A 24,447-nucleotide genomic window follows, 5' to 3' on the forward strand; every position below is an offset into this window, starting at 1 on the left:
CCCCGCCTCCAATACCGTCTTTAAATCAACAGCGTAGACCGACACCGTATGACGAAGTCCTTGATCATTGGGTATTACTACACTCGTCACATGCAAAAGGAGTGAAAGTTCATAGATTAAAAGGCCATGTTCATGTCTTATTGAGGATGGGGGAGTCTTCGATTACGATGTATATAGGCAAGACAAAAAGGTAAGTGCGGATGCAACGTTTTGAAGAAACTTCCCGTTTCTTTCTCTTATTCTTTGCCATCACCTATAATGCGCCAAGATAGTATAAGAGGGATAAATTTAGAGTGTGTAGATTGTATATAGATTGAACGTTCGCCAGCCCCTGCGAGAACTAAAGTGTCTGGACACTGACTATGTAAATCTATGCCTGAGGAGAGTAAAGTTGAAAGTACATGTTTTCCTGCGGATGTGCTATGGATTTTGGCCCATAAACTAAATCAAAGACAAAGGAAAAAAAACCCCCCGATCGAGAAGAGTACTGCAGATTTGTGTTGCTTGAACAGTCTACCGCTGATTTGGAGAGTAGTAGGTAGTAGTAGTAGACTTGGCTACACCTCTCATCACGTATGCCTAGGCGTAAGCTTAACATCCAGCTTACCGACAGTCACAGTGAAGCAGTCGCGGGTCTTCTTTCTAACCGCGCTTCCATCTTCGCCGTCTGCAAACGCAAACTCAAACGATCGCACCAGGTTCGCGACGACGGAGCGCATTTCTATCATAGCCAGCTTCTGTCCGATGCAGTTGTAGGGCCCGGTGCTGAAGGGGAGAAACGTGCGCTTGTCCATGACCGAGGTGGGGCTTTCGGAGAACCAGCGTTCCGGCATAAAGTCGAGAGGCTTCTCCCAGTAGCGTGGGTCGCGTTGGATGGTGTAGGTTGGTACCTGTACGATGACTTTTCCGGGAATGTAAGTTCCATCGGGGAGAGTAAGTCCCTCGCGGGGTGTTTCGCGCAAAAGGCCAGAGGGGACCGCCGGGTGAAGTCGTAGAGTTTCCTGGATGACACCGTTGAGATATTCGCATTCTGGAAGATCATTGACGTCGAGATGAGCTTTTCCGGGGTTGATGGCATCAATCTCTTCGCGAAGTTTGGCTTGAATGTCTTGCTTGGAACAGAGTTCACAGACGAGGAAGGACAGTGTTGCCGCTGTTGTGTCGCTGTCATGAATGTCAGTACCGATACCCGGAGTTATTTTCCCAACCGAACACAATGTAATTGTGCATGTATGCAGCAAGTCTTTTTGACGTCTTGTTGGGAGATTGGGATTTGGGCCACCACATACCTGCCGGCTACGATCAAAAGCCGAGAATCAGTGATCATGTCACGTGTGACTTGATCGTCACCTTCCTTCAGCAGTGATGCGAAAACGTCTTTCTCTTTTGGTGTAGTCTAGCCTTTGTTAGACACCTTCAAACCACTGGGGAAAATGTTTGTCTCCTTACCTTGATGCGCTCCTCGAGTACCTTGCGACTCCACTCTAAGTGGTCAACTAGTGGCTTAGCACCAGTGCTAGTTCTCAATGCAAGTACCAACGCCCAAGGGATATGGCTACCCACGCTGAGCGGCACCATGCTATCATGAAGTAACTTGATAATCTCATCTTCTTTACCCTTTTCAAGCATACCAAAGCTGCGATTAAATCCCACGTCGCCCATGACATCGAAGCTGTAAAAGTTGAGCCAATTGGTGATTCTTACTGGGCCTTTTGACGATTCCTCTTTAAGTCTTGATATCAGAGTAAGAGCATGTCGATTGAGGCGAGGCTCGTAGTCGCGCAAAGCCTTTGCGTTGAAGGCGTGATCCCAGATCTTGCGCCGCTGACGGTGCTCCATCTTGTCCTGTGTTGTCTGCAGCGAATCCCCAGAGGCTTCCCTACTGATTCCATAGAAGGATTCAGCCTTGACGCATTTGGACATGGGACCATGAATGAGTGGAACGGCATCAGCCGAGTAGACTGTGACCTCTCTTGGACCAGTCCGAATCACGTCTGACTTATACTTTTGGTAGAGTTCCTCCTGCCACTCAAAATATCGGGCTCCAGTACGGAAGACGCCGGTATAGACTCCATATGCCTTGGAGAGCCGTGCTCCAAAAGGACCTGGGAACTAGGGCCTCTCAGTGCCAAGACCGAGAACCAGAGTGGAAAGACGATGTTAAACGAAAAAGAAAAAGAAACATTCAACTATTGCGTGCAGACATACCTTTCGAAGACGATGGAAGAATCCACGATAAATCAAGATGCTAGCAGTCAGAACGCTAAAGTATACTGATGCTACCGTGGCTGTGATCTGCACTGTGGCTGCTATACTCCCGGCATGCTGACCAGTCGTGTATATGATAGCTGCTAAACCCGCAAAGGCTAGAGCCCACCCGCGTAAGACCAAGTAGAATGCGATGGTGAAGTCAAAGATATGAAGAAGATAGTGTGTGATCAGTGCGAGGTAAACAATGACTGGTTTGCTCTGCAGAAGGTCGCCAAGAGCGCTGAAAGTAGATGACATGGTCACCATGATGGAGAGGAACTGAGATGGTGGGTAAAGATGATGGAAACCTAGCCACGGCTTGGGCAGTGATAAGACGGATGAGATGGTCTTCACCGGATTGATTTCATCCGGTTATGGAGTTGTGAGGCTGCAGAGTGATGAGAGACAGAGTAGGCGAGGCTCTCAGGTCTTGGAAGGATATAGCCAGATACAGCACGACTTGTGCCTTCAGCTCGGTCCAGGTGAAAGGCGGTAGCTGCTAGGTGGTCGCTGTTGGGTGGGCATACAGCGGCATATGCAAGAATTTCGTTGTAGTGAACGGGCCCACTCAAGCATCGGACTTACTCGTCCCCCCTTACTCGTCCTATATTACATACGACAGTCACGAGATATTTCTGGCATGTCTCAGGACTCCCTGTGGCTATCAGTGACCCACACCAAGCACCAGGGATCACACAGTAGAGAGAAACCGCGACAACCCCACATCAAAAAACTTGATACGCTTCGGGCCTCGGTAACCCACTCTTAGCAGTGTATTTGTACCCAAAAGGGGAATAGCGTGGCTAGAAGAGTGAGAATCAAGCTGTTTTTTATGAGGGGGTGGCGCTACGTGGCTCCGAATCCGACTTAATGCATCCGATCTCGTTATCATGGCGATTGTCCGTTCTCCGTTCTCGAACTGCGACGGAAGGCCAAGATTTTGTATTCAGCTAACTAGAGATAGGATAGTTTAATTATTAGTATAGTTTAGCTGTTTTCGTTTAAGCTAGTAAGTGTTACAAGTAACAAGAAGGATTCTCTCTTTGACAAGTGGTTTAACTTCCGTTGAGCACGTACATTGTGTTGCATACTACTATGTATTTTCTCCAATAAGTGAGGGATAAAGATAGCCGAAAAAGCTCCTGGGTATTGTTTGAAGTCAGCGGCTCCACAAACAAAACATGCCGATAACCGAAATAGTACCCGCCCAATCACAGTAGCCCTATAGACAACCGGAAATCTCAAAAATACGTCGGATTTGTTGCCGCCATGCCCTAGTCAACTTTTCCTCGCTTGATTGCAGCTTTCCGCTGTATTTGTTGTTTTTGTGGTTGTTGTCGCCGTCGTCGTCGTGTTTGCTGTCATCACTATGAAGCAGGTCGTTTCGGGACAGCTCGCAATAGATGGACGTTCTTTCCTGCGTGATGACCTGATAATTGATCCTAAAGTCAAATCTTGGCATGCAGAAGGAGTCGGACCGACCGTGTCGCCGGAAGCCTTTTGGTGCGAGCATTTGCTGTCTCATGAGAGACATTGTGTCTGCCATCCTGCAGATTTCCGGCCGATCGAGACTCCAATATATTTCCAAGCACTCGAGGTTCTCCACTTTGAACAGCGGTTGGACCCAGGGAGCCACCCATGGGCGCGAAGCAGTCGTCCGTTGCGCCTCCCACTTGATACAATCTGTAGGGGATGGGAACACTGGCCTATAGAACTGATGTAAACTGTCGATAACAAGGGTAAGTTTCCTCAACTGCATGCGTGGGCTCGAGAGCAAGGTACAGAGATTGGTAAAGTCGTTGTAAGCATACCGCAGTACAACCGAGTCTGTGGATCTGGCGACTATGGGATAATGGGCTTCAGTCGTGCCTCTTAAATTTGTCCCCTCTCCCAAGGTGATTTGCATGGATGAGATGAGATTGAGCGACTTGGCGGGCCGATCGCACAGGAACGCAAATGCCGTTGGGATACCCTCTACTGTCTTGAAACCGAATACATTTTTGGCGTAGAAGATATCTCGGGCTTCGTGATAAATTTGCTGGCAGGTTTGCAGCAGATGGATGCCGATTTGTTCACCAAATGGGAGACTGGATTGGCGTGTGATTTGATATGTCATCTGAACATGGCTTGGAGGGAGTTCGGGATCATCTTTGAAGGATGGTAGACCAATATCAAATCGTGGTATTGCCCAAACTCGGCGGTGGGAACGTATGTGTGTCAAGGGATATGACTGCCTAAGTTGTCTATAGAATTCGGGGCATTGCTTTGCCGTGATTTCAGGAACGGTGGCCGCGGCTCGTTCGATGAGTATGATGTCGCGCACCAGTACATATTCATAAATGAGGTCTCGAATCTCTCGTGGAACTTGAAGGAGTCGTGAAGTCATTCTTTGATGGCCTTTGGGTTTCGCAATGCTCTACACAGTGCTTAGTACAATGGCGGCGCGGAGAGTTATTCCATGCAGAGTGGTGACGTTATCGGTCTGATAGAGTATAGTTCGACGAGTCGGTGCACTAGCGTGAATCACCACTTCTCCTCTCTGCGGACCAAAATATCCGGATCAAAACCATCCCCACTAAAATAGTTATACGCCGGCAGCCTAGAATTACACAGTTCTTCCTTGTTGTATTGTAATAAAACGCTAAACCTCCGACATATGGAGCCTATTTTTTCTCACATACTTAAGTTGTGGTAGAGGCAGCTAATCTTCAATTTCGGCTATGTTTTAACAGGGGTCGATCTTAATTTAGTACCTAGCATTTTGACCTAGCACCGAGGGTCACCCACTGTATTGATGACTGTATGTCTGTGCTCGGCAGTTAGTGGCTGTGCATATACTTAGGGCTCCCAAGAGTATGATAAAATTAAATTCTTCTGACGATGGTTGAAGACGATGTCGAGTGCGTCTGGGCCATGTGCTCTCCCCTCCATCTCATCTCAACCAGATAATAGCATCTACACTCTAATAATTCCTGTTTTTCTGTTGGCAAATTGATTACTCTCCATTCTCAGTCTATAACCAAGTACCTACTAAAAATATTTTTCTTCTGAATCCAATTCCAAATTCACACGTGAATTCATATGCAGCATGCTCAATATCCCAATAACCCTTATGATCTCTCCAATCCACACGCGACATTCACTCAAGTCTAATCCCTCATCATACAACCTCAAAACCACAAGCCAACGCAACTTTGGCTTGCAACAGCAAAGATATTCATACAATTCAACACCTAGTATCACGTCCCATAATCACTACACAAATGCCTCCGCGGGTATAGATGACGTCAGATATAAAAACCTCTCCCAAAAGCCGTTCAGCCTAATAATAATAATAATAATAACATCCATATCCACATACATATCTCCCAAAACAACTCCGTCCACTATGCTTCTTCCCATCCCTGACTGCTCAAAATGACAACCCCAACCCCAACCCCAACCCCACCCCCCTTCCCCATCCTCATCTTCACAAAAACAACCTCCTACCGCCACACCTCCATCCCCTCAGGCCTGGCTCTCTTCCAGCGCCTCGCCTCGTACCACGCATCCCTCTCCGTAACCACAACCGAAGACTCATCCATCTTCACCCCCTCAGCGCTCCGCCCTTACCGCGCCATCATCCTCCTGCAAACCCTCGGTCCCGCCCTGCTTTCTGCCGACCAACTCTCCGCGTTCAGAGACTGGCTGCAGCGCGGTGGCGGCGTGGTAGCTATCCACGGTGCGGCAGCGGGGATGCCCGAGGATGCCTGGTGGGGAAAGATGATTGGTGCGAAGTTTCTTTCGCATCCGGATCCAGAAGTTGGATCGCTGGTTTTGGATTCAGCGGAGGTGGAGGAGCATTTTATATTGAGTGGGTGTGGGGGTAGGCAAGGGTGGAAAGATGAGTGGTATAATTTTCATGAGCATCCGAGGGAGAATGCGGGGTTGGAGGTTTTGCTGAGGGGGGATACGAAGACATTTTCAGGAGGGATGCATGGGGAGGATCATCCGTTGGTGTGGTGTCAAGAGTTTGAGGGGGGAAGAGTGTTTTTTACGGCGTTGGGGCATTTTGATGAGGCGTATGAGGACGAGTGGTTTAGTGGCATGGTGGAGAGGGGACTGTTTTGGGTTGCGAGGCGGGAAGGGGAATTGAAGAAGTAAGGATGTTGAAGGGAAAGATGCAACGAGACTTCGTTGTTTGCTTTCATCGAGCCGTACCGATCAAATTTTACACCGAAATTCAAATGACGCTTGCATACGCTTTCAAGAGACATTTTGTTCTAACGCCAAACTGTACGCTACCAAAAGAAAAGGCCGTATATCCAAGGACACAGCATTTTTGGGTTCCCATCCCAATTGTGAGTCAAATGTCCAATTCTATTCTTTTTCTTTTTCCTTCTCATCTTCTTTCTCCTCTTCCTTTGCCTTTTCCTTTTCAGGTTTAGGATTGAGGTCCCAGTCAATGCCCCCGTCTTTTCCATATCTCTGAATAAGCCATTCATTGCATTTAGTGAAATGCCCACAGTCAAACTACTTGTTGTCAGCACAATCATCATCCCATGGTATCACTAGGTACAAAACTTACGAATCCTCTCGCTGCACTTAGCGGGCTGGGGTGTACACTCTTGAGAACAAGATGCTTATCCACTGGGATGCCCTTTGTCCTCTGTTGGGCTGGAGTGCCCCAGGCCAAGAAGACGACACCGTTGGTTCGCACCTTTGCCACGGTGTCAATCACTTTTTGCATGAGCAATTCCCAGCCTTTGCCAGAATGCGAGTTTGCTTCGCCTCTGCGAACAGTCAAGCAGGTATTGATGAGCAACACGCCCCGCTCGGCCCAAGGAATCAGCAGTCCACCCTTGTTTGGCGGTGGCTGGTAGTCTGGGTATTCCTTCTTAAGGGCTTTGTAGATGTTCTGGAGCGAGGGTGGGGCGGGGTTCGGTGGACGGATGGAGAAGCAGAGGCCGTGGGCTTGGTTGGGGCCGTGATAAGGATCCTGGCCTGTGATGACAACCTTGACTGTGTTAAGCGGTGTGTGTCGCGACCTATACTTGCCTGTCAGTATGTGGAGTTTGAAAACTGGGGTTATCGAAGGATTGGTAGACGCACCATGAGTAAACGTCTTTCATTGGGGGATAGACCGTCTTGCCGCTCGCCAGCTCCTGCTTGAGGAAACGTTTCAGTTGCAGAAACTGGGGCGTTACAAGCACATCCTTCAGATGCGGGAGCCAGCTCTCGTGCATGGTATCGAGCTCAAGCTGCAGAAGGTCCTTCTGCTCATCGGTGAGTTTGGCAACCCAGGCATCTTTGTCAAACTTTGCAGCTGCAGCCGTCTGCTTGGGGGGTGCATTGGGGTCGGTTTTGGGTGGGCCGAAGAAGGCAGTAATGCTGCCGTTCTGCTTGGTCTTCTTGGACGCGTCGGTAGCTGCAGCGGCGGCTTTGCGTTTGAGACTCATTGCTGGTGTATGACTTGATGTGGGCTATGTGTAATGTATCACGAGAGTAAAGGGGCGTAGATTGGCATGTAAGCATCCCAATCAATTCACTCCCCAGCCGCAGATAGGCAGTCGCGTAACCCTGGGTGACGTCGAAGACTCGACTGCGGCTCTGATTGGTCGTCGCGAGACACGTGGGCACGTGAGTGCGCGAGACGCGTCGCCGTGCAGAGAACCATGACATCACAGCTCAGCTCACCACCATAGGATGGGAACAGGCGTCAAGTCTACGCCAGGCTGCCATCAAGCCACGGCTGCAAGCAGATGGAGAGCCTGTTTCTGGGCAAGTATATGCTAGTGCCGGAATAGCCAATGGTGGGGAGGGCTCCCGCTTTGGGCCCTCTCACCTGTGCCTACAAACCTGCTACCCGCAATTGTGACGTGATGCTGTGTGGGGAAAGCAATCAGACGGGCGTTTGAAGCATCAAAAGCAACAGGAACAAACGAGTACCAGTGTCTATATATCACCTGCTTCTCTCATCCGTCTCTCTCACTTCTCACACCATTCCCACCCGTTAGTTCAGACTCAAACTTCAACAACAACTTCACAATATCTTCAAAAATGGCCTCTTCCAACCCCGGAAACTTCGCCAACCTGCCCAAGGACGAGCTTAGGGAGATTGCTGCCAAGGGCGGTCATGCCTCTCACGGCTCCAACCACCACGACGTATGACAATCACTTTGATCCTTGTCGGTCGTTGATGTTCCCTTCACTAACTGCTCCTCCAGTCCTCCTCCAACGACCACCCTGACCGCAACCCCGACGGCACCTTCACAAAGGGCTCTGAGGTTGCCAAGGAGTTGGGTGCACAAGGCGGCCATGCCTCTCATGGCTCGGATGACACTGGTTCCCACGCTCACAAGGACTCTGGTGTAAGTTAGCAGAGAATCGCGGCAGGACTTCTTGACTGACTGCCTCGTAGCGCAACCCCGATGGAACCTTCAAGAAGGGCAGCGAGCTTGCTTCCGAGTTGGGAGCCCAGGGTGGACATACCTCGCACTAGAGTCCTACATGTCTGCCACTCAACGCTATGACTGCGAGTCTCCATTTACCCGTAATCTCAAATTCATGAATGACTACGAAATTATGATGATAGCATAAATCAAATCCACTTCACAAAGACTTGCATACTTTTTGCGTCACAACCAGTCTCGTCTTGGGAAAACAAATTCAAAAACAGCACACTTTCGTCATTTTCTATCATCGCACGTCATGCCTACTAACCTCCCCATCGTCCCCTCTGCTCAACCACTTCCCCCCCTTGCACTGCTCTCCCCCTACATGTTGTACTCCACCTCCCCTCTAACCAGAATAGCCAAGAGCATCCAGCTCCTTCTTGATCTGAACCTCGGTACTAATCTTCTTGATCTGAGTGTCCTCAAGCTTCTCTCCGCCTGCTTGCCTCATCTTCAGCTCTTCAATGGCACGCATCTTCTTGAGCAAGCCACGAATCTTCTTGTCCTGAGGGCCGCCGTCTCCGGGGCTAGTGACAGTGAGGTCGGGCGGAGGAGCATGGCCTTCCGTCTTGATTGGAGGAGCATGGCCAGCACCCTGTTGACCGGGGTTCTGTCGGCGATTACCCTCTTGCCTGGCCTGACGGTTGGGGCTGTTGCCATAATTGCGGGCTTGGCTAGCGCTCCTTCCGTGTTGCTCATATCCGCTCTTGCTGCGGCTGCGTTGGCGACGCTCTGGGCTACGACCGTCAGTGGCTCCATTAGAACCATTGGCACCGTCTACACCCAGACCAGCAGCCTTGTCAGCAGCTTCACGCGCCTTTTTAGCTTCGCGCTTCTTCTTGTTCTTCAAAGCGGCCTTGGAAAGCTCTCCGTCACCATCCTGAGCACCGGTAAGACTGACACCACCACCAGGGGCAGCACCGGGAGGAAGAGACTCGGCGGTGTCTGCACCAGGCACCTCACGACGACGTGGCTTGCCGAATCCATTGGCAAACCCAACGTTTGTCGACGAAACGCCAGTGTTGTGGAAGGCTGCACCTCCCTCGTCCTCACGCTTGAAGTGCAATGGAGTAGCTGTTCCACGCGCGCCAGGAGGACGGTAGGCACCAGCAGGCTTCGAAGGTGTCTTTTGAGTGCTGAGGTACGCCAGCGCTGACGAGTGCGGCGTTGGGACAGCAGTCAGGGGGTCCGCCAGCGGGTACATCGACGTCGGCTGGGGTCGCCAAACAACATGATACAGCTCCGTCATGTCCTCATTGTACATGAGGCCGCCGCTGACATGGTAGATACGAATGCCATTGTCAACTCGCAGACGCGGGCTAGTCGTTGCAGTGAGGATATGCTGGCCGTCCGGACTCCACTCGCAGTATGTGCAGTTGGATGTCTTGACGTGGCACACCTTGGCGAAATTCTTCTCCAAATCATAAATATCCATGTCTCCAGCAAGATTGCCGAAACCAGCGACAATGACAAAACGACCGTGGGGGCTGAACAGAATAGTGTTGCGTGGGCCCAAATCAAAGCTGTGCTGGGGGACTGCCCGCTGGTTGAAAATGGTCGTCTTTGCAGGCATGTAGCCGTAGGTAACACCAAACTCTTTCGAGTTGGGCGACCACGAGACATCATGAATAGGTCCCTCTTTATCCAACTGGATGCGCGAATCGAACGTGCCGTTGGCGCTAAGAATATACATGTTCGTCTCTCCGTAGTAGCTCTTGTTGGTCTTGTCAACCTCAGTCTGGGCTAGCACAATCAGGCTGGTACCAAGGTCGTTCCACTTGAGCTGAACCTTGTCACCCTTGAAGAAGGTCTTTTGCGATACAGGTTGGCTGAATTGAGGTACCGCAAACACCTTGACGGCAGCGGGCATGCCCTTGCGCTCCGGCACAAAAACTGCAACTGAATGGTTCTTACCGGGCGACAGGGCCATTTCCGTTACTCCCTCTACACGGAGCTTGTTCCAGGGGTTACGCAGATCACTCGATTGGAAGAACTGCACCTCGTTTGTCACAACGCGGGCGCAGAACTTTTCGTCGGATGTGTATTGCAGGTTCCAGCCATTCTGGTTCTTCTGAACGTATTCGCCAATCACTGCCCGCGATCCGTCATCTTCGGCTTCGTCGGAGAGCGTCTTCCAGACCCGGAGGTTCTTTGTCGCATTTCCGTCCCCGTCCTTGGAGGGCCGCTGCCATGTTATAAGGTAGGTGCCCAGTGGAGAGAAACCGAGCTCGTAGACGTTCGGTGTGGGGAGTGTGGTAACAATATGGCCGACGGAAGCGTCAATTACAGAGACCCTATGAAGGTTAGTCTATCTGTGCAGTCTAGATAGCCGCACACAAGCGCACAGATGTGGATTTGAAGGATGACGAATTGTTGGCGTCTCGAGAGACTCATCAATTGCTTTTCCATCATGTCATCTTCAATCCTCAATTCTAGTGTGCTCGTCTGCGATGCATATGATGTCTTGTGGCGCTTACTGATCAGGTGTAGCCCATGCGAAATACTTGCTGTCTGGCGAGTAGGCGCAGCAACGAAGGTTGCCTTCTGGGCGCACGAATCCGGGAAGCGGCTCGTAGACTGGAGCAGCATTGAAGAGCCCGATGCCCTTGGCGGAACGGTCTGTAAGCCAAAGGTGTTAGCGTGTTTCAACAGACAAAGTCTTGCTGTGTTGCTTTTGTTCTTTGGGGCTACGTACAAGCCAACTGTGTGGGAACAGCCATGATAACTAGTCAAAGTCACAGGAAGTCGTCCAAAAGCGGGCGTTGGGCAAGGTGCTGGTGGTCGCGAAGTCTGGCTCAAGGGCTTGAGCTGAGTGTGGTGTGTTGGCGATGTTGGTAAGACTAAGACAGGAACACGTCGGGTGTGGGTATGGGGGTTGAGAAGGTGACGTAGTTTCTGAGGCTCTTGGGGGCCAAGGGCAGACTTTGGGCGCACGCAGCGGCAACGGGTGGATCGAGAAGGAGAAAGGGAACACGCGCCAGAGAATTGAAGGGTGACCGTGTGACGAGCGTAGCTGGAGAGATGGACGACTGTCGAGAAAGAAATCCGTGGGCATGCGCGCTAGTGCTCGGGGAAAATGCGGGCCGTTGGTGGTCCTGCCTGGCTGTGTGACATCAGCCTCGCTGCGCCTTGCCACTCCTGAAGCTGAGGGTATTGATGGATACGAGTCTATCTGCGCTCGTTTAATAGTATAAGGATATTGAAGGCAAAAGACTATTTTGCCTCTAAACTCCATTTCGTCGTGTCTGCAGCAAACGAAGCGAGGTGCCATGATCTGCGTTCAGCTTCACAGCTGGGTGGGCCAGACTGCCATACTAGCACACTGCTCCTGCATGGAATTAACTTGCTTAACAAATGTCCACATCGATCGAGCAGCAAATCACCAGACACTCGGATTCACACCCACAACAAAAAGCAACATGTGAGTGTGGCGTCTGCACCGTCAATTATCACATGCAGAATCTCAAAGGTACCTGACCTGGGCTTATCGTTATCGCTTCAGTAGCGCCCTTTGACAAGCTCCCGCACGCGATCTCCATCCCAACTCCACCGACCCATCGCAGCTGCTGCTGTCTGCCGCTCTTTGAGCGCCCCGCTGTCAGGATGCCTCCCTCAATGCCTGCCCCGTCCATTCGCATACCGATAGAGCTGCTCACTCCTACAGCCTTTGCGCAGTTTGGTACTGTCATCGAGAATCCATCAACATCGCCGTCAGCAAAGCTACCCATTTCAAACCGCGTACAGGCGCCCGAAGCAGTGTCCGCCAATCAGGGCTCTGCGACAAAGTACCTCGATGTCACCCACATGTCAAATCTGTATACCCTTGCGCCCAGCAAAAAGCCGGCTCGAGCCGTCATGAACATGTTTGTTTGCTCACCGCGCAACTTGCGCCCGCACGAGCCGAGCATAAGCATGCCGAGCTCCTGGGGCGACTTGGACCTGGATGAGGACGAGGACAGAAATGACGACTGCCTCAAACAGCTGTTAGATGTCTCTATCCTCGAGCGCCACCCTTTTACCACACAAACGTTTATACCCATGGGTTTGGCGCAACACGACAAGCACACACAGTACCTTGTCATAGTTGCACCAACCCTCCCTGCGAGCGCGTCCAAGTATCGGACAGACAGGGCCCCGCCATATCCTGCGCCAGTTATGAAGGGAAATGGGAGTGTGTTCGACATATTCGGGCGAGGAAAACCAAGTCCCTCGGACGAGGGGACGTCCGCGCAAAGCCACTTTTCGCATCTGCATCCGTCTGCGCGACCCAAGGGACCCGGCCTCCCAGATCTCAAGAATGTCCGCGCCTTTGTTGCGACTGGAGCTCAAGCTGTGACTTATGGCGCCGGGACATGGCATGCACCTATGGTAGTCATTGGAGACCGGCCAATCGACTTTGTAGTTGTACAGTTCGCGAACGATGTAGGTAACGAAGACTGCCAAGAGATATTACTGAAGCCAGGTGAGACCGCTACAGAAGGCGTTGTGGTCACTGTCGACACCAATGCAGCAGGCACCGTACAAGTCCAGGCTGGCGTTGGCTCTGTAAAAGCAAAGTTGTGATGTATTCAGGTAGTTGATGTGGTGTTTTCTTACCAGTAATGAGGGATCAGTTTTCTCCGCGGGCTCTAATGATTCATTTATACCCGAAACCGAATGGGAAAAGCGCAATTGATGAAAATTCCACTTGTCATTTTATCACAGGTCGCACAATTTTGGGGCTAGTCTCATAGATTTGGACGTACATGCAAAACTTGCACTGTGTTAGCTACTCCGGAAGAAGTGTCTTTTCTCGTCCACTGGGCTATCCATCTCGCTTACTATCTTGTAATCAGGCCACCAATCTACCCTACCCACTCATATCATGCAGGCACATATGCTTGGAGTTAGAATCAGGCAGATCTATGAATACGGCCCCATTATCAGCCTTACTTATTGGCTAAATTGTTTCGAGCTCGCATGGGAATTATCATAAACGACTCCAGCCCACCACGTCTGGCCTATCTTCGTCTTCACTGTCCCACAACACAACAATGGAAGAAGTAGACGTGGTCGTCATCGGCGCAAGCATCAATGGCCTCACAGCTGCGCATACTTACCATCGCTTGCATCCCTCAGCTAAACTCCTCATCCTCGACTCTGCGCCCTCCATTGGCGGACCATGGGCCCCGGAGCGCGTTTTCCCAGGCCTAAAAACTAACAATCTATGGGGCATGTACGAGCATCCTGATTTTCCCATGCACCAAAAGCGCTTCGGCGTGAAGCGAGGGGCGCATATTGATGCGCCTAAAATGTACGAGTACCTCTGTGCGTTTGCAGAGTGGGCGGATATCAACCAATTTATCCGTCTGAATACGAGCGTCGAGGTACTCGAGCAAGAGCAGGGCGATGAAGAAAAGAGTTGGATATTGCATTGTGTGTCGTCAGCCTCGGCCGAAAAGAAAGAGACGGTGATACGAGCCCAGAAGGTCATTGTAGCAACAGGAAATACGAGCAAGCCCTTGCTCCCAACATACCCTATGTCGCCGACGTTCTCCTCGCCTGTCGTGCACACTCGGGATTTCCCAGCTCACTTTGCGGAAATCGTGAGACCGCAGACGCACACTGTGGTTGTGGGGTCCGGGAAATCAGCTTGGGATGTAGCCTACGCGTGTGCGACGCAGCCTTCTTCCTCAGCAACGCTCTTGATCCGACCAGGTGGGAATGGCCCCGTGTGGATGACACCCAGCCACGTGACGCCATTTGGAATGTGGTTGGAGAAACTGGTGCATACGCGGTTCTTCGGCTTCATGTCGCCTTGTCCGTGGGCAACGACAACGGGGGTAGAAGGCTGGCTGCGCTGGTTTTTGCACAAGACGTGGTTTGGCAGGAAGATCGTAGCAGGGTTCTGGTATGTACTTAGTGAAGACGCAGTTTCACTCAATAAACTCGACGCCCATCCCGAGACGAAGAAGCTGCGGCCCTGGAGAAGCGCCTTTGAAGTCGGAAATGCATTATCCATTCACAACTACCCCACCAGCTTCTTCGACCTCGTCCGCAACGGAAGAATCAACATCGTATTCGACGACGTCGCTGCTCTAAAGGACACCAACACCATCCACCTCAAATCCGGCACCACGCTTACTGCCAACGCCCTCGTCTGCGCCACAGGCTGGCAAAAAGCCCACACCTTCCGTTTCAACCCCACCTCCCTCGAACACGATCTCGGCCTGCCATGCCCTCCCACCCCCTCAGACCACCCCTTAATCACCGCATCCGAAACCACTCTCTTCACCGACTTCCCCTACCTAACCCAACGAAACGTAAATCGATCAGGCCACCCCGACCCCTTGCTGCGTGCTACACCGCAACCCCGTAATCTACAAACGCAACCATACCGTCTCTACCGCTTCATCGCACCGCCCCGTTCCCTCGCCCACCCCACCATCGCCTTCGCAGGCGCCGTCCACTGCCTCGGCACTTTTCCCTGCGCCTACATCCAATCCCTCTGGATCACTTCCTACTTGGACGGCACACTTGCATCCGCGCCCTCACCCTCCGAGCAAGACAGCGTGTTGAAAGAGGTGTATCGGAATACTCAGTACGGTGTGTATCGGGGCGCGATGAGTTATGGGTACATGTTGCCGGATCTGGTGTTTGATACTTTGCCTTATTTTGATGTTTTGCTCGCGGATTTGGGGTTGGTGGCGAGAAGGAAGGGAGGGGGGGTTAGGGAGTGGGTGGAAGGGTATGGGCCCGAAGATTATCGGGGGTTGTTGGACGAGGTGGAGGTGAGGAGGAGGAGGCGGGGGGAGGGTGTATGAGTGTATATTTTCTTTTACTTAATGGATGACTACATTATTTTAAATCCGGACCAATGTGATTGCTAGGTCAATCCCATGTGGGTGGTGGAGTTTGCTTTTGTCTTCGCTTGAAAGACATCGTGGGTTGAGGAGGTAATCATGTGCACACAGTTTTGTTTCAAAATAGCGAAAAGCGTGTGTGTGTGTGTGTGTGTGGGACTTGTTGACCGTGATACCACCAGGCAACCAATTCCCCTCGTACGATGTAACTATTCCTAGAAACCATTACGCAATTTCATGAAAACCCCCAGTGTCAGAATCACCGCTTCGCTCACACTGGCAACGCCTCCTTCTCCGCAAGCCTCCTCAGAACCATCCAGTGCACCAAATCTCTTGCCGCAAGTGCATCCTCAAAGCTATCATGTCCCTTGTTGCCTTGCGTCTGAATATCCCTGTTGATATACTTCTTCATCAACGTCTTGAGCGCCAAGTCGCCGGTTCCCTTGGTTCTCTTCTGCTTTGGCTGAGATGCTATTTGTGGAGATAGTTCTAGGTCTTGGATTTGCTCAGCTAGATCATCTGCTGAGGTTTCTGTAGTTACTGCGGCGGCGGCTGCTACTTCCGCCGCCTCCTTATCGGCCTTTTTCTTTGCTTGCACAATCCTGTGTTCAACCATATACGAGTCAATCACAGTTGGATGGATCCATTTCAGCACTCTTAGGTCATTGTTCAGACCGTGGCCGACCAACGCAGTATGTGGGCCGACAAATCTCCATAGTGCTTCTCTCGCGCCGGCCTTGCCCCTCAAAGAAGTCTTTTTCCTCTTGGCTTCGTTCAGCTGCAGAAATGTGACTCCAGAGAACTTTGTGTTGAGGTGTAGCATATGTTGGTCAGGCTGAACAAGGTTGTTGATGAGGACTTCGCCAGTCAGGTAATCAATGGCGGTCAGGCGAATGAGTTCACTATCTCCCGAGATGGCGGTTCCCATTTCGCAGTCAATAGCGACAGCAGCGCGGAATGACAGGCCTGCTGGATGGCATGTCGGCGTATAGTGGTATTGGTGTACACGGAGGAGTTCTCCAGGTGCATAGTTGCGTAATTCATGCACATGACTGTGGACGCAGGGCTTAGCTTCATATACAGGGACATCACAACAAGTGAAGCACTGGATGCGATTAGTGACGAGCTTCATCTCTTTGCCAATGATGCTTTTACCCTTGTAGCCCGTTCCATGGTCCCTGGGTGGTAGCTGCACTCTACTGCGCATTCTGTTGAATCATATCTACCTTTTCCCTTTGGTATCAGGATTGTGGGGAATGGGTCCCAGGACCTCTTTGGTGGGGGCGGAATTGGGTTGGCGCGCCGTAATTTTTGCTGCCTTCTTAGATCCTTTGTGAGATTGAACATTGCTGGGATTCGATTAGCAGCGTCAATGCATACCTCCAGTAACACGCAAGTGAGGTTTCTGGCACGTACTCTGGTTGCAGTCTTTGCATCTGGCTTTTCCTTTAAGGTCCGCCATTGTAAGCGGCTCCATAACGAAGCCATGTTTTCTCATCGTCTCTTCAGATTCCAGGAGGCTGAACAACTCAGCTGGGTAGTCGTCGCCGGGTGGGCACTCTAATGGCAGAGCTGGAGGCCCTTCATATGGTTCTGGAGGAGGTGGGCCAGATGGGCGTTGTTGATGGTTATGGGCCATGGTGGTGATTCTTGCGTTGCAGCCTTGCTCTGAGGATCAAGGCAAGAGATACGAGGCTCTTATAGGTGAACTCGCTTGGGCGTGCTAGTGATGCGCAGGAGGCGTTGATGTTAGTGGGAGATCGCCCTTTGGTAAGAATGTGTAAACGTCACACGTGACACAAAAGCAGTTAGTTGGGCAATGATCAACCCCAGGGATTACACCCTGACAGAGCCTTGCCACTAAGTAGCAAGTGATGCGAACGAACACTAGGGACAGATGATAGTGGTTGATGCAAGGAGAGGTGTCTTTGAGAGTGAGAATCTCTGCAAGGCTGAGGAATGAAGGATGAGGTCTCATTAGTGAAAGCGCTAAGCTACCCCAGCCTGTCTCACCTGATTAGCGCTTCAGCCCAACGTCCAACAGCTGAAGACGATGAAGCAAAGCAGTCAGTTTGCCCGTCTTCTACAATTGTCAGCAAACCTTCAAAATCACTTGGGCACGACACCTTGGCGTAGGCACGGTCTTCTTCTAGGTAGTATTCTCTCCTTCCATTTCAGGGGAAAACAACGGTTGCATATTCCACATGGCACCCTTGCTGTAATTCCTTCTTGCACAAAAAAGAATACATATAACTATCCGTTTCTCCATCCAAATTGAAATGCACGCTTTGCCCTTTCAAAAACACACTAGGGGTATTGTATTAATAATCATTCAACATCAAGAATCAAAAAAGTTCGTTAGCTCGTCATCTAAATCTTCAACTCATCAAGCTTAGCCTCCAGCTCACAGACCTCTTCCTTCGCTTTAGTGCCCTTCCTCTCCCTGTACTCCTTGGCCACCGCTTCCATGACCTTGCCCATCTGCGTATCCCTACCCTCTGCCTCAAGCTCCTTTTTGACCCTCGCAAAGTTTGCCTTGACAAAGACCTGGTACTCGCTTTTCTCCCTCTTGCCGTCTTGGCCTACAGCTGCTGCACCAGCACCAGCACCACGAGGCTTGGGTTTGGTCTGCGCAAGCCTTCCCTTGCACTTTCCGCATGAGTGACGTGTTGGGTCTACAGACTTTGAGTGGCGCTTGAACTCATAGCCGCACGCAATGCACTCCCAGACGTACTTGTATTCAATCTGGTACGAGTGCTTGGTCGTGACTTCTACGCCCTTGCTCGCCCCAAATGCGGCGGTTGCCTTACGGCCCCATGACTTGAACTCCGCTCCATGAGGATTGTTGCGCACTTCGCTAATCATAAAGGTGGTCAAATGGCAAAATTCATGCGCCAGTACGTTGTAGAGACGTTCTTCATCGTCAATGACCTTCTCTGCAAGCTCGATGGAGCAGTGGTGTCGGATCTCAGTGCGGGTGTCTGCCGATAGCGGGCCGGTGCGGACGCGAATCTGCTCTCTACGCCAATTCGCTCGGCCGGCTGTTGTTTTGAGTGTCTTGGACCAGACTAATTTTATGCCACCTGTCGATTTCGATAGTTCCTGGATGCGACCTGAAGCAATGGTGGTGTCGAGCTCTACCAAGAACGCTTCCGCAATGCTATGCTTCATCTCGGAAAACGCCTTGCGCTGTTCACGGATTTGCTTCACTGTCGGCGGTGCATCGACGTCGGGCGTCTTTGGCTTGGCTGTGCGACGTTTGGCAAGCTTCTTCTTAGGACTTTCGATGGGGCTTTCATAGCTTTCGTCACTGCTGTCATCCAGAGCAACCCCCTCCATCATCTTCACAATATCTTCGCGCCATTTCTGCTTCTTGGGCGAAACAATTGCCTTGGCTTGTGAGTGATGATCAGTCCATTCATTGACTGCTGCAGGATTCCAAAATGCATCGAGACTGGGTCTTCCATCTATATCAGCAGCTTTGGGAATTGCGAGCTTCTTCTTGGATGGAGAGACAAGCTTGGAAGGGCTCGCTGGTGCCAGGGGTGGTGTTCCTGGACGTTCAATAGGCGGGGCTTTGCAAGGTGAACGCTTTTTGGTAGGTGTTGGTGAGTAGGTAAGGATTGCAAAGGCCCCGTTCGAGGCGGAGCTTGTAGGACGTGATGATGCTGCGAAAGAACTTGACCGTGCGTGGGTGGGCTGTTGGAGAATGAAAGACTCCGGGGCCTCAGGTGAGTCGGTCATGTCAATGACGTCCTGCGCCCAATTCGATATTGTGCTGTGTCCTTTGCGATCTGGGGGCCGCATGGAGACCAGATCAGCTGGTTGTTGGGTAGGTACGGTGACTGGTTTCAGGTCTGGGATCTTGAAAGTTGGCGAACGAAACTCATTGACTAGCCGTGGAGGGCTGGCTTCACTTTCGTCGTCTTCACTATCTGAGACTACCCGTCGGGTCTGGGGTTGTCGCCGCCTAGTTTGAGCTGTCATGACGGGTTCTTCGTCTTCATCATCGTCATCGCTGATTTCGATAACTGGTTCGGCAGCCTCTTCTTGCATTTCAACATCCTCTTCGCCGCATAGAATGCTGGTCTCGGCCTCTTCTTCTGCCTCTTCAGCTTCTGCTTCCAACTCCTCTGCTTTCTTCAAGGGACTCTTGCTCCCTGGTCGTCGAGCAGCTTGCTGGACTTCTGCCTCTCCAAGAACATCAATCCTGCTCTTCTGTCCTTGTTTGTTCACCACGCTCCTTGCCAGGCTTGTGGCATACCGTAGTCGGTTCCTCTTCTCTAAGTCTGTATCCATCGTGCCACTGCGCTCTCTGCGCTCTCTTTGCTTTCTTTCCGGACTCGCTAAGCTCTCGTCACTCAGCTTTCGAAGCAGGCGACTGTTGCTCTCGACTGGTCGCAGGACTCGTTGCTTGCGCGGGGACAGTATGTCTTTGGGTAGGGTTGATTTTGCTGTGTGAAACGAATTTTCGATATCTTGCGATAGGCTGGCATCGCGCAATGCGCGCTTTGATGCTTTTGGTACGAGCATCGAGCTATCATCTTCCTCGAAAGAGGCGTACCTCAAGGTAGCCTTCCGGGGACTCATTCGTGTCGCGCTCGCCTCCGCTTGGGGCATAAAGATGGTGGGTTCATTTGGACTAGGTTTGCGTAGGCGTGCCATGTTTGCGGTATTCAGGTGGCGAATGTTGATAGAGATATCCAAAGTGCTGTGTTTGCAATTGGCTCAAGAATGTTGTTGTCGCATTGGTGGTCGGCTGTTGGAACTCTTGTCGATAATGTTTGTCATTGCCCGTTGTCCCGGCGACTAGCGGGGAACACGGACGCCGCAACCGTCAGGCCCCATTTGCGGCACAGGCCCGGAAAGGGCTGAAATGGATGTTCAAAGACGACAACACTCAGCAGACCACGTTACAGAAATTTGCTAAAGTCAAAAAATGTTCAAATACTTCTGCATCTTTAAAATCACAATTGCATACACCTGTTGTAATAACAAAAAATCATTCATACATTGCATGCTAACCGTCACAAGTACAAGTAAACCTATCCTCATTGAGCCTAGTAACCCGACAACGAAAGCTCCAAATGCGGCCATTCGTACAGTCGTTCAGCCCTCTCATGGTTATCCATCTTCCTCAGAGGCGGACTTCTTTTGTCCCGCTCGCTAGGCTTTCGGGGGACGTTCCGTCCTGCTGTATTTGCATCCCCAGTGGTGATTTTGTGGTGGTCCTGATTTTCATCTGAGCATTTACTGCTGGGAGTTCTTGGCCATGGTGTTAAGAGCGCTACCGTTCTTGAACCACTCAATCTGGCCCTCGTTGAAGGTGTGGGAGAGCTTGACCTCGAAAGGCTTGCTGCCATCGGCAGGGTGAACGGTCATGGTGAGGGGCTTGCCAGGGGCGAGCTCGGTGGAGGCCAAGTCAACACGGTCGTTGGGGCCAATCTTGTCATAGTCGGCAGGGTCAGAGAAGGTAAGAGGAAGCATACCCTGCTTCTTCAAGTTGGTCTCGTGGATACGAGCGAAGGAACGGGTGATGATGGCGGCACCACCCAAGTGCCTGGGCTCAAGGGCAGCGTGCTCACGGGAAGAACCCTCGCCGTAGTTCCAGTCACCAATGACAACCCATGGGATGCCGTTCTTCTTGTAGTCACGGGCAACATCGGGGACCGCGCCGTACTCGCCGGTGAGGGCGTTCTTGACCTTGTTGGCCTCGCCGTTCTCAGCGTTGATGGCACCAATCAACATGTTGTTGGAGATGTTGTCCAAGTGTCCACGGTACTTCAACCAGGGACCGGCCATGGAGATGTGGTCAGTGGTAGTCTTGCCCTGGCACTTGATGAGAATGGGTAGGTTCTTAGCGTCCTTTCCGTCCCAAGCAGAGAAGGGAGAAAGGAGCTGGAGACGGTCAGAGGTGGGAGACACGGCAACCTGGACGGAAGCACGGTCCTCGGGAGGAGCCTGGTAGGTGTCCCGGCCAGGGTCGTAACCGCTGGTGGGAAGACCCAAACCGGTGGGCTCCTTGAGCTTGAACTCCTTGCCGTCAGCTCCCTTCAGGGAATCTGTGAGAGGGTTGAATTTCAAAGTTCCAGCAATGGTCATGGCGACGACGAGGTCAGGAGAGGTGACGAAGGAGTGGGTGGCGGGGTTGGCGTCGTTGCGGCCAGTGAAGTTACGGTTGTACGAAGAGATGATGGAGTTGGCCTCGCCTAAGGCAGGTTAGCAGATGTGCAGCATAAGATGTGTGTAGTACATACCCTTCTTGACGTCCTTACGGTCCCACTGTGTAACGGTTAGTACATGCTGCTGTATAATGGAAATGAACGTGAGTAACTTACCTGACCAATGCAGGGACCGCAAGCGTTTGCGAGAACCATACCACCAAACTCCTCAAAGGTCTTGAGCTGACCATCGCGCTCAATGGTAGCGCGAATCTGCTCGGAACCAGGGGTGACAGTGAAGAGAGACTTGGCCTTGAGACCGTGGGACATGGCGTCCTCGGCGATGGAGGCAGCGCGGGTCATGTCTTCGTACGAAGAGTTGGTGCAAGAACCAATGAGACCGACCTTGAGCTCTTCGGGCCACTTGTTGGCCTCGACAGCCTCCTTGAACTTGCTGATGGGTGTAGCTAGATCGGGTGTGAAGGGACCGTTGATGTGAGGCTCAAGCTCGGAAAGGTTGATCTCGATGAGCTGGTCGTATTCGGCACCCTCATCCTCGCGGAGCTCCTTGGCGTAGTCGCGGGCAAAGTCACCAATTTGGCTACGCTTGGTAGCGGCGAGGTAGTCGTACATGCGGTCGTTGAAGGGGAAGACCGAGGTGGTAGCACCAATCTCGGCACCCATGTTACAGATGGTAGCCATACCAGTGCACGACAGGCTCTCGGTACCGGGTCCGTGGTATTCGACAATGGCACCGGTTCCACCCTTGACAGTCAGGATACCGGCGACCTTGAGGATAATGTCTGTGGTTGACGTTAGCGCGTGTTACCCCACTTGCAGTAAACAATGGCGAGTACGTACCCTTGGGAGCAGTCCAGCCAGAAAGCTTGCCAGTCAGCTTGACACCAATAACCTTGGGAGCCTTGAGTTCCCAGGGAAGACCGGCCATGACGTCGACAGCGTCGGCACCACCAACACCAATAGCGGCCATACCGAGACCACCAGCGTTGGGAGTGTGAGAGTCAGTACCGATGAGGAGAGCACCAGGGAAAGCGTAGTTCTCGAGCACAATCTGGTGGATGATACCAGAGCCGGGCTTCCAGAAACCAATGTTGTACTTTGCGCAAGAGGTGGACAAGAAGTTGTAGACCTCCTTGTTGATCTCGTTGGCGCGGGCCAAATCCTGCTCACCACCGACCTGGGCCTCGATGAGATGGTCGCAGTGGACGGTGGTAGGGGTAGCAACGGAGGGCATTCCAGCCGACATGAACTGGAGGATGGCCATCTGAGCAGTGGCATCCTGGCAAGCTACACGGTCGGGACGGAGCTTGAGGTAGCTGACACCACGCTCAATGTCTTGACCGTGAGGGTCGTCCAAGTGCGAGTAGAGAATCTTCTCGGCAAAGGTGAGAGGGCGGTTGAGACGAGAGCGGACAATGCCCAGGTTCTCGCTCATCTTCTGGTAGTTGATGTAGTGGCCCTTTTCCCAGTTGGTCATCTCGACCTTGCGGGAGAGGGCAGCATCGCTGACGGTGGCCAATTGCCTGCGCGAAGCAAGGCTCTGGCCCATGCGGCCGAGCCTCGAGAACTTCTGCATGGTGAAGATTGCAGAGGAGGGTGTGGAGGGAAGAGTGATGGAGGGAGCGGAGGAAAAGAAGGCCAGAAAGCTGGCGCAAGTTGGGCGATAACTAATAGCGATCACGAGCAGTGTGATTGGCTCGTTTAGCCCCAGCTGGGTGCGGAATACCTCGGCGCCAGAGCAAAAACAGGACGGCAGCTGCTTTCCCGCTGGGCCGTTTCACGTGCAAGGATGGTGGAGGACGAGGAGGGAATTATGGAGCCTGGAGCGTCTAGTCTGGTGTGCGACCTGGTGATTTATTGGGCCCTCGTTGGTGTGCGGCGACGGCGACGGCGACGGCGACGGCGACAATTGCAGCGACAAGGCGTGCGGGAGAGGGAGGGCGTTCACTCAGACGTCATATCCGGCGCCGGCAAAGCGACCCCGCGCCCAATTCTCGAGGCGCTGATTGGCGTCTGGCCATGGCACCACATGCGACGACGGCACAGAGCCATGCTGGAGCGCGACATTTCCGGGCCAACACTTTCACCCCCAGGCCTGCACACGCAGCAAATTTGGCTTTTGGCGCAACTGTAGCATTTGCCTGCCCCGCATCCGGCATAGCGCCACAGGACTTTCTGACCTGCAGACTCCCGCACGGGCCCCGCGCCGCTCCAGTCCCCACACTACCAACTCTGCCCATAGCCGACACCCATTCCCTAACGGATAACCGACGGCCGCGGATAAGCACTGCTCTGCACACAGCAACTATACCACACACACGCACCATGCCAGCCATACGCGGACAGGACTCGAAGAAAAAGACTCGCCGCCATACCCGCGACCTCGATCAGATCCACGCCGACCTGCGCGACGAAAAGCATCTCGCCGCCTTCAAGAATGAGAAGCCCATAGAGGACCTGCCCGGCCTGGGCCAGTACTACTGCAAGGAATGCGCAAAGTTTTTTGAGAGCGACGCCAACCTCGGCGCGCATCAGAAGGGCAAGGTGCATAAGCGGAGGTGAGACGCTTTGCTGAATATGCCGACATCGAGGCTGACAAGTCCAAGGGTCAAGCAATTGCGCGAAGAGCCATATTCGCAAAAAGAAGCAGAGGCGGCCATTGGCCTCACCACCAACAACGGAACCCGCACAACCGCTCCAGCAGCGCCCATGGAGGTCGATCAGGTCGCATCCGCTTGA

At 52.2% G+C, this 24,447-nt stretch overlaps 11 protein-coding genes across 11 annotated transcripts; 6 read left to right on the plus strand and 5 right to left on the minus strand.

The window, feature by feature from the left end:
* Positions 1 to 569: 569 nt before the first annotated feature.
* COCVIDRAFT_42393 (hypothetical protein) lies at positions 570 to 4,636 on the minus strand (the record flags this gene model as incomplete). Its single annotated transcript, XM_014695777.1, has 5 exons — positions 570 to 1,164; positions 1,290 to 1,396; positions 1,450 to 2,112; positions 2,209 to 2,558; positions 3,481 to 4,636. The coding sequence occupies 5 exons, from the start codon at positions 4,634 to 4,636 to the stop codon at positions 570 to 572; spliced, it is 2,871 nt and encodes a 956-aa protein (XP_014551263.1).
* Positions 4,637 to 5,667: 1,031 nt separating this feature from the next.
* On the plus strand, positions 5,668 to 6,393 carry COCVIDRAFT_42394 (hypothetical protein; the record flags this gene model as incomplete). Its single annotated transcript, XM_014695778.1, has 1 exon — positions 5,668 to 6,393. One exon carries the CDS (start codon positions 5,668 to 5,670, stop codon positions 6,391 to 6,393), a length of 726 nt encoding a protein of 241 aa, XP_014551264.1.
* Positions 6,394 to 6,609: 216 nt separating this feature from the next.
* On the minus strand, positions 6,610 to 7,688 carry COCVIDRAFT_31151 (hypothetical protein; the record flags this gene model as incomplete). The annotated part of the gene is made up of 3 exons (XM_014695779.1): positions 6,610 to 6,762; positions 6,818 to 7,277; positions 7,342 to 7,688. 3 exons carry the CDS (start codon positions 7,686 to 7,688, stop codon positions 6,610 to 6,612), a joined length of 960 nt encoding a protein of 319 aa, XP_014551265.1.
* A 601-nt stretch (positions 7,689 to 8,289) lies between these two features.
* Positions 8,290 to 8,731, plus strand: COCVIDRAFT_113383 (hypothetical protein; the record flags this gene model as incomplete). Its single annotated transcript, XM_014695780.1, has 3 exons — positions 8,290 to 8,394; positions 8,457 to 8,600; positions 8,651 to 8,731. 3 exons carry the CDS (start codon positions 8,290 to 8,292, stop codon positions 8,729 to 8,731), a joined length of 330 nt encoding a protein of 109 aa, XP_014551266.1.
* Positions 8,732 to 9,030: 299 nt separating this feature from the next.
* COCVIDRAFT_31153 (hypothetical protein) lies at positions 9,031 to 11,404 on the minus strand (the record flags this gene model as incomplete). Its single annotated transcript, XM_014695781.1, has 3 exons — positions 9,031 to 10,978; positions 11,162 to 11,303; positions 11,380 to 11,404. The coding sequence occupies 3 exons, from the start codon at positions 11,402 to 11,404 to the stop codon at positions 9,031 to 9,033; spliced, it is 2,115 nt and encodes a 704-aa protein (XP_014551267.1).
* Positions 11,405 to 12,287: 883 nt separating this feature from the next.
* Positions 12,288 to 13,247, plus strand: COCVIDRAFT_31154 (hypothetical protein; the record flags this gene model as incomplete). The annotated part of the gene is made up of 1 exon (XM_014695782.1): positions 12,288 to 13,247. One exon carries the CDS (start codon positions 12,288 to 12,290, stop codon positions 13,245 to 13,247), a length of 960 nt encoding a protein of 319 aa, XP_014551268.1.
* A 182-nt stretch (positions 13,248 to 13,429) lies between these two features.
* On the plus strand, positions 13,430 to 13,627 carry COCVIDRAFT_113360 (hypothetical protein; the record flags this gene model as incomplete). The annotated part of the gene is made up of 1 exon (XM_014695783.1): positions 13,430 to 13,627. The coding sequence occupies one exon, from the start codon at positions 13,430 to 13,432 to the stop codon at positions 13,625 to 13,627; it is 198 nt and encodes a 65-aa protein (XP_014551269.1).
* Positions 13,628 to 13,717: 90 nt separating this feature from the next.
* On the plus strand, positions 13,718 to 15,487 carry COCVIDRAFT_20443 (hypothetical protein; the record flags this gene model as incomplete). The annotated part of the gene is made up of 1 exon (XM_014695772.1): positions 13,718 to 15,487. The coding sequence occupies one exon, from the start codon at positions 13,718 to 13,720 to the stop codon at positions 15,485 to 15,487; it is 1,770 nt and encodes a 589-aa protein (XP_014551258.1).
* A 2,409-nt stretch (positions 15,488 to 17,896) lies between these two features.
* COCVIDRAFT_20445 (hypothetical protein) lies at positions 17,897 to 20,191 on the minus strand (the record flags this gene model as incomplete). The annotated part of the gene is made up of 1 exon (XM_014695773.1): positions 17,897 to 20,191. The coding sequence occupies one exon, from the start codon at positions 20,189 to 20,191 to the stop codon at positions 17,897 to 17,899; it is 2,295 nt and encodes a 764-aa protein (XP_014551259.1).
* Positions 20,192 to 20,776: 585 nt separating this feature from the next.
* COCVIDRAFT_20446 (hypothetical protein) lies at positions 20,777 to 23,284 on the minus strand (the record flags this gene model as incomplete). The annotated part of the gene is made up of 4 exons (XM_014695774.1): positions 20,777 to 21,735; positions 21,784 to 21,808; positions 21,865 to 22,490; positions 22,549 to 23,284. The coding sequence occupies 4 exons, from the start codon at positions 23,282 to 23,284 to the stop codon at positions 20,777 to 20,779; spliced, it is 2,346 nt and encodes a 781-aa protein (XP_014551260.1).
* A 749-nt stretch (positions 23,285 to 24,033) lies between these two features.
* On the plus strand, positions 24,034 to 24,447 carry COCVIDRAFT_113341 (hypothetical protein; the record flags this gene model as incomplete). The annotated part of the gene is made up of 2 exons (XM_014695784.1): positions 24,034 to 24,266; positions 24,315 to 24,447. The coding sequence occupies 2 exons, from the start codon at positions 24,034 to 24,036 to the stop codon at positions 24,445 to 24,447; spliced, it is 366 nt and encodes a 121-aa protein (XP_014551270.1).

The sequence above is a fragment of the Bipolaris victoriae genome (assembly GCF_000527765.1).
Source record: "Bipolaris victoriae FI3 unplaced genomic scaffold scaffold_146, whole genome shotgun sequence".
NCBI lineage: Eukaryota > Fungi > Ascomycota > Dothideomycetes > Pleosporales > Pleosporaceae > Bipolaris > Bipolaris victoriae.